This window comes from Chlamydotis macqueenii, chromosome Z (assembly GCF_036417535.1).
Source record: "Chlamydotis macqueenii isolate bChlMac1 chromosome Z, bChlMac1.mat, whole genome shotgun sequence".
Taxonomy (NCBI): Eukaryota; Metazoa; Chordata; class Aves; order Otidiformes; family Otididae; genus Chlamydotis; species Chlamydotis macqueenii.
In genome coordinates, this window is record NC_141593.1 from 48,151,390 (window position 1) to 48,165,115 (window position 13,726).

The 13,726-nt window shown below is 43.0% G+C and overlaps 1 protein-coding gene across 4 annotated transcripts in view; it reads right to left on the minus strand.

Moving 5' to 3' along the window:
• GNE (glucosamine (UDP-N-acetyl)-2-epimerase/N-acetylmannosamine kinase) overlaps positions 1-13,726 on the minus strand; it is a 69,367-nt gene that overhangs the window by 18,573 nt on the left and 37,068 nt on the right. For 2 of the 4 annotated variants that reach the window (XM_086771088.1, XM_086771087.1), the window contains exons 9-12: positions 6,488-6,709; positions 5,608-5,790; positions 4,889-5,005; positions 3,097-4,163 (exon numbers count right to left, since the gene is read on the minus strand). In XM_086771088.1, the coding sequence (XP_086627214.1) occupies positions 3,928-4,163; positions 4,889-5,005; positions 5,608-5,790; positions 6,488-6,709 (758 nt within the window). In that variant the 3' untranslated portion in view covers positions 3,097-3,927. Of the gene's footprint in view, positions 1-3,096; positions 4,164-4,888; positions 5,006-5,607; positions 5,791-6,487; positions 6,710-13,726 lie in introns of those variants that run through there. The other 2 variants (XM_086771090.1, XM_086771089.1) reach the window with 1 other exon arrangement.

The window sequence follows — 13,726 nt, forward strand, 5'->3', positions numbered from 1 at the left end:
TCTGTGTGAGGTCAGAAGGATGGTTGTGAACCCAGAAGCTTGCCTTAATTATGACAGCAGCAGAAAGAACTGTCTGTACTGTTTGTCTTCTCTGCCTTGCTCAGTCTGAAAATGCAGTCATCTTTGATTTTATACCAAACTGCAATGTACAAGTAGCGGGTGGTTTGGGCACCACAGCAAAGCATGCAGCTTGGCCTTGTTTTGTATGAACCTGCCAAACAAACCAACCCAGAAGTGCTACAATTGTATGTGCAAGCTTAAGCAAGGCTTAAGAAAAATTTGGCTGTGTCTTCTTCAGAATCTCATGAGCATTTTAAGTTGTTACTAAAACACATTATGTGCTCACAATGCAAAGCATCTGAAGTAAACATAGCTTGGTGCCAGACCAAGACAACTGTACTAAAGCCATGGCTTTAGCACCTCCACTTCAGCTGTGAAAGCACTAGTTCTGATGTGCTGTTGGTAAACCATTTTCCAAAAACAATTATCTGGAATGGCCCAAGGGGTGTACAGTCTGGTGTTTTGCCCTTAGTAATGCCTGTAAATTCTCCCCAGCATTTGAAAGGGACACAGATTTCACTGATGCAGACTGAATCAGATGTGTTTCTGTGATACAAACTTGACAGGGGTTCCACTCATAATACGTCCCTTCTGACAATTTTGATACACTTAAATGGAGGAAGACCACCAGAACGCTGAGACATTTGTTAATTTTGAGTGTCTGGATGGCAGAACAAAAAATACAAAATACTGAATAAACTTGCTGCTCAGGAGACCAAAAAGAAATTCCAGACCTTGATGCTGTGCTGATTAGCTGTGTAGCTTGCAGAGAATCAGCAACTACCTGTAAAAACAGAGCTAGCAAAACTCTACTGGCCTCTTCATGGTCCCAAGTCCTGGCTGGTTTGGCTTCTATGCTTATGCAGAGCTGTAGGGGCCAAAGCAGTCTTTTTTTTCCACCACAGGCAGGGATGAGGAGCAATGCGGTATAGAAACCGATAAAGGGCTTACATTGGTTACATGGATTATAAGCTACACACCAAGAACTCCACTTCAGTTTCAAGTCACTTTCCAACCTTTTGACACTCTGGAGTTTAAGTACTGCTGGTACTTCTCATGCAATGCAGATTCTAAACATGCATGTTCATGAGGCGTCTCCTCCTGCCCAAGCTCTTCAGTGTCATATGAAATTATATGCAGAGGGCTGGACAGTGGCATTCTTGCTAAGGCAAGATTAGTAGATTGACAGAATATCAGCACAGTTAGGATACTGAACACACTTAGCCAGGACACTGACCTCCTCCTATGACAGGTATTACTAGTAGGTACAACCAATGCAGGTAATGAGAAGGCACTGCTTCTTTAGGCTCTGAAATGCCAGTTATTCCTGGAGAGAGTTCAGCTGTTGTCTTACACTTCTCTCCTTCCCTCCCAGTAATGGATATAAAGGCTGGTCTGCCCTAACTGGAGCCCATGACATTCATGGTATGGGCTGCCATAAAGGACATAGGTTGACCATCAAGTAACCACATAGCAGATGTTATGTGAACAGCTAATGTTTCCTCCCTCTGGGACTGGACACAATTGAGAGCTGGTGTCCATAAAACCTCCAGTCCCCAATAAAGTGCTTGAAGTGCAAGGGAGGTTTCTGAACAGATGAGGAAGGCGAATCAAACGAATAAAATCACTATCATGCTATTACATACAATTTTAAAATTCCTTTTTTTTTTATTTTGTAAACCCACAAACTTCTCAGGAAAAACTGCAAAGCGCATATGCAGCACTGGTGCATATGCAGCAGGGTCCTATCCAGTTCACAGAAAAACCATTTTCAAAAGCATTTGAAGAGCCATTTTCTTAACAGGACTAAACATTAGAAGTGTCTACAGCAAAACTTTTCAAATGTATTTTAGTCTTTCACGTCTTCTCTATGCCTGCACCCTCCTTTCAGCTACTAGGGAAAAACATATCTCAAGACTGAGCTATGAAAAATAGCATAGCTTCAGGAGGTCTGGAAAGCAAAAGCCTGGTCCCACTTTCAGACAGACATTCCTTGTAAAGCTAAAAGATGGAAAGAGCAAGTGACAGGGCTTCTCCGTCATATCATCATAGAGCAAAGCAGATTTCTCCTTGACCTGCTCATGGGGCTTTCTCTCTGGTATTAAAGTTACTGGGAACCACCAAGTAAACCAAGACACACAGGAAAGGAACTAAGACGCCTTGGTGACATAAAGCCTACAACTTAGCAAATGGTTAAGACCCAGTATTTGCTGATTCTAAGAAAAATTATGGTATAGAGTCTAAGCAATTATTCCTGAAGACATCAAGAGGGAGATCTGGTGGTGCTTCTGAATTCTGCTATGAAGATGCAAGTTCTCAGTAGGCATTCCTTGTGGAAGAGAGGAAGTGAAGGCAACTTATGTAGATTTTTATCCCAGCATGAGGCAGAGTGGTTCTAAACTAACAGCTATTCAAAGATTATTGTACAGCAGAGGCAGTGGTTGTTGAAGGCTGTTTCATTTTGATTGCAGAAGTTAAGGGTGTGGAAATAAATAGCCCCTACTTTTCCCCTGTACTAGTACATTACCAGGCTTCTGAGTCATCAGTGGTGACTGAGTTAGATGTCAAAATAGGCCACTAAATGCAGAACAGAGGATGGTCTTGTGACTGTTCCTCCACAGGAATCTTCTTTCTGGGACAGCTGATCAGTTAGATGGGTCTGTTTTTCAGTTTCTCCTTATGTCAAGTAGTTGTCATTACTACAGTATGTTGAAAGTGTGCTAAAAAGCAACTGGATAAAGATAGAGCTTAGAAAAAGGACTAGTGAAAGAAACATGAACAGTTGAAGAAACATAAACCACGGTTCACCTAGGCAAGCCTTCATTGGTATTTAACATACTTTGCTCCCAGGCTTGCAAATGTCTTGAAGGTGACGCTCAGATTTGACTTTCCATCCTGCAAGCTGATGGTGAGTTCAGGACAAACACAGTATACCTGCAGCCACCAGAACTGCTGAGGAGATGTACTATGTCACTCTACAGTGAACTAGATTTCTTGAAAGGTAGAGTCATTATGCTCAAATGCGCCACATAACTGAATTTCAGCTAACTGGTTACCAAAGAATAAATAGTCCCCTCTCTGCTAATTTGGCAGAGAAAGTAGTAGACTCAGTCCCTTGAGGAAACCTCCCAAAATAAAATTCAAATAATTTACTGCTGGCCACAGCCAGAAGACAAAGCCGCTCACTGCTACACCTGTCCGTTTGTTTGGACTGCTCTGCAAGCTGTAAGCTCTCTAGACCATGATCTTTTTCCTCTATATGCAAAGCTTCTAAAATGGGACTCTGCCCTCTAAAGATAATGTAATAAATAACTGCCTCCACCAGGTCCTTCATGAACCACAATTTCTAGGTGCAGCCTTTTTGATTGTAGAGGCAACTTCCCTCGTTTCCACCCACTGAAATGACTACCTCCTATTGATGATTACGTCATATTAACTTTGTGGGCAGAAGCTTAAAAACTGAAAAGCTGGTCACACTGCAAAATTCTCATTTCACATACGTGGGAAATGAGATATGATCCCCAAATGTTAGCTCTAATTTAACACACCATACAAATATTCCCCACCGTACATAAAGATATGCTCATAAATAATTCATCTGCACTTAAAGCAACATACAGGCTTAGCAACAAAAGTGATTAAAACCAACAGAATTGCACATTAGTTCCTATGAAGTCTGATGAAATTCAGGAAAAAAAATATAATAAGATAATTTTCCTCAATTAGGAAAGGTTGAAGTAGTCACTAACTGTTCAGGACACCACTCTTGATTCAGTAGCTGCTTTCATCAAATAAAAATTTTGGGCAAAGTATTCCCTCCACCCATTAGGAATCTGAATAGTCCATTTCTATAGTTCTTCCAGGTACCTAGTATATTCTACGTGTAGTATAATCCAGTACAAGGCTAGCAGCTCCAAGAAGAGCAGGATCTGCTAGATTTGAGACCACCACATCCACAGTTTTAACAGAGGACAGAGCCTGTTGATTTATCACGTCTTTGACAGTATTAACATAATGGCTAGCTAGAACTCCTGAAAGGATGACAAGAGAGGGGTTCATGGTGTGCAGAATGTTCACAACTCCAAGGCCTAACGCTGTCCCAGCTGAAAAGATAAAATAAAAAGAAATTAAGTAGAATACCCAAAGCAGTCCAAGCATTAGCTGTTGAAACAGATCTGTTTGTTAGCAGCAAATGACACTGTCAGTAAAGTGTTCTGTTCCATACGGCAGTTCTGGGTTTATATTATGAGATAACATGAGTTTGCCATTAATTTTTGTTTCAAAAGTAAAAGAAAAAAAGGCAATTTTATTGCACAATAATGCATTATCCAATTATATGGATGTGAAAGACAAAGCAATGCATTACCACTCTTGTAAGCCAGGAGAAAATAGGAAAGCATTATTATACCGTCTTAGTGATATCAGCTATGTATAAGGAAGAGGACTGTCTTTAAAGCTAGTAAAACAGTAAAATATCCCATGTCAAGTAAAATGTAAATTGCCTTTGCTAGCTCAGACTAGCCATTCACTTGCCTACAATAAAATCTCCCCAAATTTTCCAATATGAGAATGCTGAGACTTCACTTTTTTTAAACTGATCTTTGCAGAAATTTTTCATCTTCTCATTTATTGGAACAGAGGCTTCTAATACACCTTCTGCTCACATTTTCTCCAACATTTATATTTAACATTTCATAACATTAGTAATTTTATATGGAGAGGTCCTCAGCATGTAGAGTTGTGTTTGTAGTGTTACAGTGCATTACCATTTCTGCATTCCCAAAAATCTAATCATGGGAGGGTTCCACGCTTTGGGCTATGTTCTCACCTGTTCTGAGAATGCTTTCTGCTTTTGTGTTCCCAAGTTTAGCTGCTTGAATGAGATGTGCAGCGCTAACAACTTCCTCCTTCTTCATTGACATTCCTTCTACTAAAAGCAGATCCTCTGTTTGAAGAGGAGGAGAGAAAGCCAAGAGAAAAACATGGTGATGTGGTAAGTCAAGAAATGGATGGTAACAAACAGGCAGTTAAGATCTTTCCATCTCTTTCACTTGCACACTGAAGCCTGAATCCTGAGCAACCTGTACAATCCTAAGTTTCGCCAAAGCAATCATATCTATATTATTCAGAGAACTACTTGTAGATGCAGGACATCAAACTCAAACACTTATAGTATGATAATTCACCAGTCTTGTCAGCCCCAAAAGTTAATACAAGAAAATATAAATGTTCTCAAACTTATCTGAGACTGAGAAGCTACTGCTGAAAGACAATCACTGTCTCACAGAATGCCTACCTTATAGCATGCTTAAAAAAAGAGAGACTAAACTCTACTACATGGGTTATGGTAAGTTTGAGACTAGTGGTTTCAGATGTGGCTTGCCTGGGTATTGCCATCACTGAAAAAGAACTGTATTGTACTATGCAGGTTGTGGCAGCTCCTGGGTTGGCCATACACAGGAATCCTCTCTGGCTGCCTGTAATATCATCTTTGTAAATTTCTTCCTATTTAGTAATCATGTTTTAAAAAATAAAGCACATAGATACCATCATGCAGTTTCTTAGCTTCTCTCTGCAATGCTATTCCAGAGGCATATGCTTCTATGCATCCTTGGCTACCACACAGACACTCTGGTCCATCTAAAGACACAACAATATGCCCAAGTTCAGCAGCACAGAAAGAACTGCCATGGATCAATTCATGTTGATGAACGATTCCACCTCCAATTCCTGCAAAGATATGAAAACTTGTACAATTAAAAAAAAAAACCACCAACCCAAAACAAAAGCTAACATTTCACATGGCCTTAAAATTTTGCATTTCAGAGATGTTTTAATGCTGTATTTAGACAGCTAAACTTCTGTGCTAAAGAGCCAGAACATTTAAACCTGCAATCCTCTGCTGACCCTTCCCAAACCCTGAGTGGGGATTCATCGGCTAGTTATTATTGCCACCATTCTAAAGGATTATATACTTAACAAAGGAGAAAAGTTACCCCACATTTGTATTTGAAATATAATAAGCATCATCTCTCATATTCAGTTGCTTATCTTCTAGATACATATCCTCATCTGACTTGTATTTCTGCAGCAGGAAGAGAATTAAGCTGAAAAATGCAAATTATTCCAGCTAAAGTTGCTCAGATTTTCCTTATTTTGAATAAAAACGTGGTTTGCCTGCACAGCTGTATCAACAGAACTTCTTTTATCAAGAAGCTTATACTATGTAAAAGGTTTCATTTGCCTGAGTAAATGAAAGAGTACCCTAAAAGAAACAAATAGTGGCAAAAGGATTTTTGGTTTAAGCACCTAACATATTAGGGTTTTGCAGGAACAGTGATGTTTATGCTTTTAAGATCAGCTGAGCCTCTTGAAAGACAGTGCTGGTATTTTGACTTTGAGTTTCATTGAACTACAATATACTCACCTGTACCAGTAATGAGTGTTACAAAATTTTCTATTCCTTTTCCATGACCAAATTTCCTCTCTGCTAGAGCAGCACAGTTTCCATCATTGTCCACCCAGACTGGCAGATGCAGAGCATCAGATATTGGAGTCCTGAGATCCACAGAGCTCCACTCCTGAATGAGTTTTGTAGAGTGAAGCACAATTCCTTCTCGGGGGTTTACCCGTCCCCCTGTGGAAATACCTAAGTTCCAGAAATACAGGACAGAAAAATCAAAACTAAGTCATGTAATACTTGACGTAAAAGATCTGTTTTTCTCCTTGTAATGACAAGTATTTTTGCTTCTAGTACTAGGCTTTGAAGCAGAGTGTGAAAGTAAAAATTTCTCAATTTTCCTGGCAGTGCAATGTCTGACATGTAAAGGTAATTCATAGGACTCCATTGCTCTAATCACAATGCATCCAGTATCTTAAGACAAACTAGATGGGTAATAGTTACTGTTAGTCAGAGAGTTAATGTTCCTTCCTGCTTCAGGCAAGACTGCAGTAAATCACTTAATACTTGTGTTCCTTTTTAGTTGTATATGAAAGACATACAATAGCAAACTGTACAAAATAAATTGTTGAAATGATGGAACAGTAGAAGTGTCCTGAAATTTGCTGTAACTCTCAAGATTTACAATCAGTAAACACTGGAATTTAAGTAGTAATTTCTATTTAAAAATACACTGTTTTCCAGAATAATCAAGACCGTCTTCAGAGTTTCGTCTACGGTATGGAACAATGGCTAATAATAGGCACTATTAGCCAAACCAGTTTTCTCTAGCTGGAGACGCTTCCAAAGCTGATAGACTCTGTCAGTACCTCTGAAAACTGGCCACTCTATTACGGAGGCATTTAGCTCTAGACAACAAAGTTTGAGCATTTCATCTGTTCTTGTACTGAGATTATGTAATTTTGTCACTTATCTAAAGATGTTCAGAAAAAAAAAAGAAAAAAAAGAGTCCCAGGGTTACTACGTAATAGAAAGCAGCACAAAAGGTACAAGACAAGCATTAAAGTTGTAAGACCCCCAAAAATCTCATTTGTAAAGAACAAATCATATGAGAACCCGACAGCAAGTACCTAGTAGAATGGACATTCCCAATGTCTCTCCCAATCCTCTAGGATTTTAAGAATCAAATGTTTATTACAATAAAATGTTATTTAATACTTAGTTGCTAACTCTGCAATAGCTTAGTAAAACATGTCTACATTTTCCAAATGCTCTCATTCTGATGTAAATGGCTACAGGAATTAGTGGAAGCCATCTCTTCATCCTCTTTTGTCTACTATCAGCTCCAGAAAGATAACTTTAAAACTGCCTAATAGCAGTAGATATCTCTCAAGTACCTCTATGTAACATTTGTGTATGGATCTGGGTCTCCTTTGTTTTAAAATTCGTGTTTTATAGAACTAAAAAAATAAAATTCAGTAGCAGCTGCTAGTGTTCTTTGGGCCTGATAGTCTTTACTTTTCCCTCATTTTCTTAAAGCTTCTTAATATAAATGCTTTTTTTTTGAGTGAAAAAAACGCAACATAAAACTAAAAAATTGAAACTAACTGCAGAGCTGTTAAAATCTAAACTTATTTGATCATCAAGACAAAAAAAAATGTTGAAAATTACAATTTTTTTTCCAGTGTTACTTTTTAATCACTCTACAAGCCTTTTTTTTATTAGTGGGAATTCTTCAATTGAAGTTATGCTAGTACCTAGTAATTGAGTGCTGATAGCAGTTTATAGGACTAAAAGGAGGAAAACATTTTTTTCCATTGCTTTCTATTAGTAGCTCTTTCTCCTTATTCATTTTCAATTGTTATTACTTTTACCATTACCTATGATAGCTGGAAGAAGGCCAGCGTTACTGTTAAAAAGTCCAGGATTAAGTCCAGCCCTTCTGCTCAGTCTTTCAAAAATTTCTCCAAAGTTAAAGGAATTCTGCATCTTATGATTATTAGCCTTAATGAAATGACTAGAATCTAATACATTAATTATTCCCATAGGAAATACAGAATCATAGAATCTTAAGGTTCGAAGATCCAAGATCATCAAGTCCAACCATCAACCTAACACCACCACGCCTAATAAACCATGTCCTGAACTGCCATATCTACACGTTCTTTGAACACCTCCAGGGATGGTGACTCCACCACTTCCGTGGACAGCCTGTGCCAGTGCCTGATCACTCTTTCAGTAAATAATTTTTTCCTAATATCTGATCTAAACCTCTCCTGCCGCAACATGAGGCCACTTCCTCTCGTCCTCTCACTAGTTACTTGGGAGAAGAGACCAACATCCATCTCCCTATAACCTCATGTCAGGAAGTTGTAGAAAGCAATGAAGTCTCCCCTCAGCCTCCTCTTGTCCAGACTAAACAATCCCAATTCCCTCAGCCACTCCTCTAAGACTTGTGCTCTAAACCCTTCTCCAGCTCAAGTTCCCCTTCTCTGGATGCACTCCAGCAACTCAACGTCCTTCCTGTAGTGAGGGAACCAAAACTGAACACAGTATTCGAGGTGTGGCCTCACCAGTGCCGAATACAGGGGCACGATCACTTTCTTACTCCTGCTGGCCACACTGTTCCTGATACAAGCCAGAATGCTGTTGGCCTTCTTGGCCACCTGCACACACTGCTGGCTCATGTTCAACCAGCTGTCTAGCAGCACCTCCAGGTCCCTTTCCACCAGGCAGCTTTCCAGCCACTCTTCCTCAAGCCTGTAGCGTTGCATGGGGTTGTTGTGATCGAAGTACAGGACTTGGCACTTGGCCTTGTTGAACCTCATACAGTTCACCTCGGCCCATCAATCCAGCCTGTCCGGATTCCTCTGCAGAGCCTTTCTACCCTCAAGCAGATTGACACTCCCACTCAATTTGGTGTCATCTGCAAACTTACTGAGGGACCACTCACACACATCCACATCATTGATAAAGATATTAAACAGAATTGGCACTGAGCCCTGGGCAACACCGCCTGTGACTGGCCACCAACTGGATTTAACTCCGTTCACCACAATCTCTGGGCTCAGCCATCCAGCCAGTTTTTAACCCACCACAGGGTGCACCTGTCCAAGCCATGAGCCACCAGCTTCTCTAGGAGAATGCTGTGGGAGACGGTATCAAAGGCTTTACTGAAATCCAGGTAGATAACATCCACAGCCTTCCTTCCCATCATCCACTAAGTGGGTCACCTGGTCATAGAAGGGGATTAGGTTGGTCAAGCAGGACCTCCCCTTCATGAACCATGCTGGCTAGGCCTGAACCCCTAGTTGTTCTGCACATGCCAAGTGAGCACACTCAAGATGAACCGCTCCATAATCTTCCCCGGAACCAAGGACAGGCTGACAGGCCTGCTGCAGCTCTCCAGATTCTCCTTCCAGCCCTTCTTGTAGATGGGCATCACACTGTCAAGCCTCTCATCGTCCGGAACCTCCCGTGTTAACCAGGACTGCTGACAGATGATGGAGAGTGGCTTGGCAAGCTCCTCCACCAGCTCCCTCAGTACCCTTGGGTGGATCCTATATGGCCCCACAGACTTATGTGTGTCCAGGTGTGTGCGTGTCCAGGTGTGCTAAGGTGGCTTAGCAGGTCGATAACTGCTTCCTCCTGGATTGTGGGAGTTTCACTCCACTCTCTGTCCCCGTCTTCCAGCTCAGAGGGCTGAACGCTCTGGGGATAACTGGTCTGGCAAAGAAGGCATTAAATACCTCAGCCTTTCCCTCATCCTTGGTGATAATATTCCCCCTCGCATCCAATAAAGGGTGGAGATTTTCTTTGGTTCTCTTGTTGCTGATGTATTTGCAGAAACATTTCTTGTTATCCTTAACAACGTGGCCGGATTGAGTTCTAGCTGGGGTTTTGCCTTTCTAATTTCCTCTCTACATGACCTAACGAGCTCCCTGTACGCTTCTTGAGTTGCCTGCGCCTTCTTCCAAGAGCAGTGGACTCTCCTTTTTTTTTTTCCCGAGTCCTAGCAAAAGCTCCCTCTTCAACCAGGCCAGTTGTCTCCCCCGCCTGTTTGTTGTACAGCACGTGGGGACAGCCTGCTCTTGTGCCTTTAAGACTTCACTCCTGAAGAATGCCCAGCCTTCCTGGACCCCTTTGCCCTTCAGGACTGTCTCCCAAGGGACTCTCTGAACCAATATCCTGAACCGGCCGAAGTCTGCACTCCGGAAGTCCATGGTAGCAGTTTTGCTGATCTCTCTCCTTACTTCTACAATAACTGAAAACTATCATTTTTTGGTCGCTGAGCCCAAGACGGCCTCCGACCACCACATATCCCACCAGCCCTTCTCTGTTAGTAAACAGCAGTTCGAGCGAGGCACCTCCCCTGGTAGGCTCACTCATGAGCTGTATCAGGAAGTCTCCAGGAACCACCTGGAGAAGCTCCTGGCTCCTCTCCACATGTCCAGGAACCTCCTAAACTGTCTCCTCTCTGCTGTGTTGTATTTCCAGCACATGTCTGGTAAGCTGAAGTCCCCCACGAGAACAAGGGCTAGCAATTGTGAGATTTCTGCCAGCTGCTTGTAGAATGCCTCATCTGCCTCTTCATCCTGGTTGGGTGGTCTATAACAGACTCTCAGCAGGATATCTGCCTCATTGGCCTTCCCCCTCATCCTTACCCATAAGCATTCAACCTTACCATCACCATTGTTGAACTCTACACAGTCAAAACACTCCCTGACATACAGAGCCACTCCACCGCCTCTCCTTCCTTGCCCATCCCTTCTGAAGAGCTTGTAGTCATCCATTGCAGCACTCCAGTCATGACAGTCATCCCACTACGTTTCTGTGATGGCAACTAAGTCATGGCTATCCTGCTGCAGAATGTCTTCAAGCTCCTCCTGCTTGTTGCCCATGCTGCCTGCATTGGTGTAAATGCACTTGAGCTGGGCTATCAATTTCACCCCCAGCCTTGACACCTCACCCCAAGGCTCATCTCTAGTGAGTTTCAAGCTTAGTTTAAAGCCCTCTCAGTTAGCCCTGCCAGCTCATGGGCGAGAATCCTTCTCTCCCTCGGAGACAGCCAAACTCCATCTGCTGCCAGCAGGCCTGGTGCCACGTAAACCTCCCCATGGTCAAAAAACCCAAAATTCCAACGATGGCACCAGCTCCTGAGCTACGTATTAATCAGTTGAGTTTTCCTGTTCCTCTCAGTATACTTCCTTGCCACAGACTGGGTTGAGCAGAACACAGCCTGCGCACTCAATCCTTCAACTAATCGCCCCAGTGCCCTCAAGTCCCTTTTGACAGCTCTTGGACTTCTCTCTGCAACCTCATTGCTGCCAACCTGCACAACCAATAGTGGGTAATAATCAGTGGGATGGACTAGACCAGGAAGTTTCCCAGTAATGTCTCTGACCTGGGCCCCAAGAGGCAGCAGACTTCCCTGTGGGTGGGGTCTGGTCAGCATATGGGGCCCTCTGTTCCCTTCACAAGGGCATCACCTATGGCAATTAGCTGCCTTTTTTTTTCTTAACAGCGGCAGTCACCATGCATGGGGCTGACTGGCTCTCCCTAGGCAACTCCCTGGACAGACCTTCACCATCATCCTCGTTTGCCTGGCCCTCAAGTTCCAGAGCCCCGCATCTGTTGTGTAAGGGCAACGGGGGAGGTGAGGGAGACTGGGAGGGGATTCGCCTGCTGCTCCAAGCAGGGATTTGTCTCCATTCCCCTCTGTCTCTTAGGTCCCTTTCTTCCACATGGTGGCCAGGAGGACAGGGGATCCTCTGCTTCTTGCGAAGCCTCCACCTGCTGCCTTAGCCTCAGGAATGGCAGGGAGTGGCTCCACCAGTCTATCTCCCGCTTGCACTCCCTGATAATTCTCAGCCTTTCCACTTCCTCCTTCAGCTCTGCCACCAGGCTAAGCAGATCATCCACCTGGTCACACCAAAAACAGCTGTTGTCTCCGCTGCCCTCCAGGATGAGTGTCAGACTCAGGCACTCCCTGCAGCCAGAGACCTGGACTGCCGCGTCTTTGCGTGGGAGTGCCGTCTGGGTCGCCACACTCCTTCTGGCAATGGCTTTCGGGCGAGTAAAAGCCATAGCTGGGTCCTGTCCTGGAAGGGCAGCGACCAGCAGCCGAGTACCCCCCGGCGCAAGGAGAAGGGATTGCGCCCCGCCCGCGCAAAGTGCCGCGCCACGCCCCGTTTGCCCGCTCCGTTCGCCGCGCTCCTGGGGGCGGCTCCTGTGTGCGAGGGGGGTTGGGCCGCCGTCACGCCCGCCCCGCCCCGCGGAGTCGGAGCTGCTGCTGGGCAGGGGGCTCACTTTGGCCGGCTCAGGGGTTGGGGGGGCGGCAGTGGGCTGGGGTAGCCTCTCCCTGCGCTTTTTCCTTCGCGGTTTGGCCGCGGTTTTTGCCGCTTCAGGAAGTGTTCCCCAGCGCGATCCTCCGCTTCGGAGCCCTTTCGCCTCAGTGGCTTTGCTGAAAAATGATGTCATTATATGTCATTCTCTAAAGAAAACCTTAAAAATTTCAGATACTATTCTGATTTCAGTGTTATCAATTTCAGATAGTATTCTGATTCAAACTATGAGTGTGAAGGAGGCAAAGAACAGCTAAGAAAAATAGCCTGGTAAGAAATTTCTTATTCTGTAGCACAACTTTTCCCCTTATTACTCAGTAAATGAACAGTAAGCAATCAGTCACAGAATGAAGGAGGCTGAAGAATAAATAGAAATGTAATTCTTATGAAATTACAAACAAAAGGAAAGGTTTTTCCCCACATATAAACCCCTGTAAACCAGTTTATGGTTTTTTATTTTAGTCAGTGTAGCCGAGTGTAAATTGTCCTTAGATACTTGCTATAGTGACTACTGCAGAGTTTACCATCTTTTCTACAGGAACTGTGAGGCTTTCAAAATCTAGCATTTGAACACAATAAAATAATCTGTGTGGTTATCATGTATTATCCAACAGATAGTCTGAAATATTTGATTTGAAGGTGATATTTCTTCTTATGGCTTTGTGTACTTAACGTTGTTTTGGAAAATATTTTTAAAAGAAGTTCAAATTAACTTTTCTTCCTAATGTGTGATTCAAGTAAGTTTTGGTCTGGAGCAAATTACTTTTCTTTTAGAGCATTTCTAAGCTAAAATGAGGATTTAATTGAAATTTAATCTGTCATTTTAGCCTTTTTAGTCTGCCCTAGTTTAACTGAAGATTCTGCTGCACAGTTGATCCTGGTTGAAAGACTTACAGACAGTAAAGGAAATGTCACTCAGCTG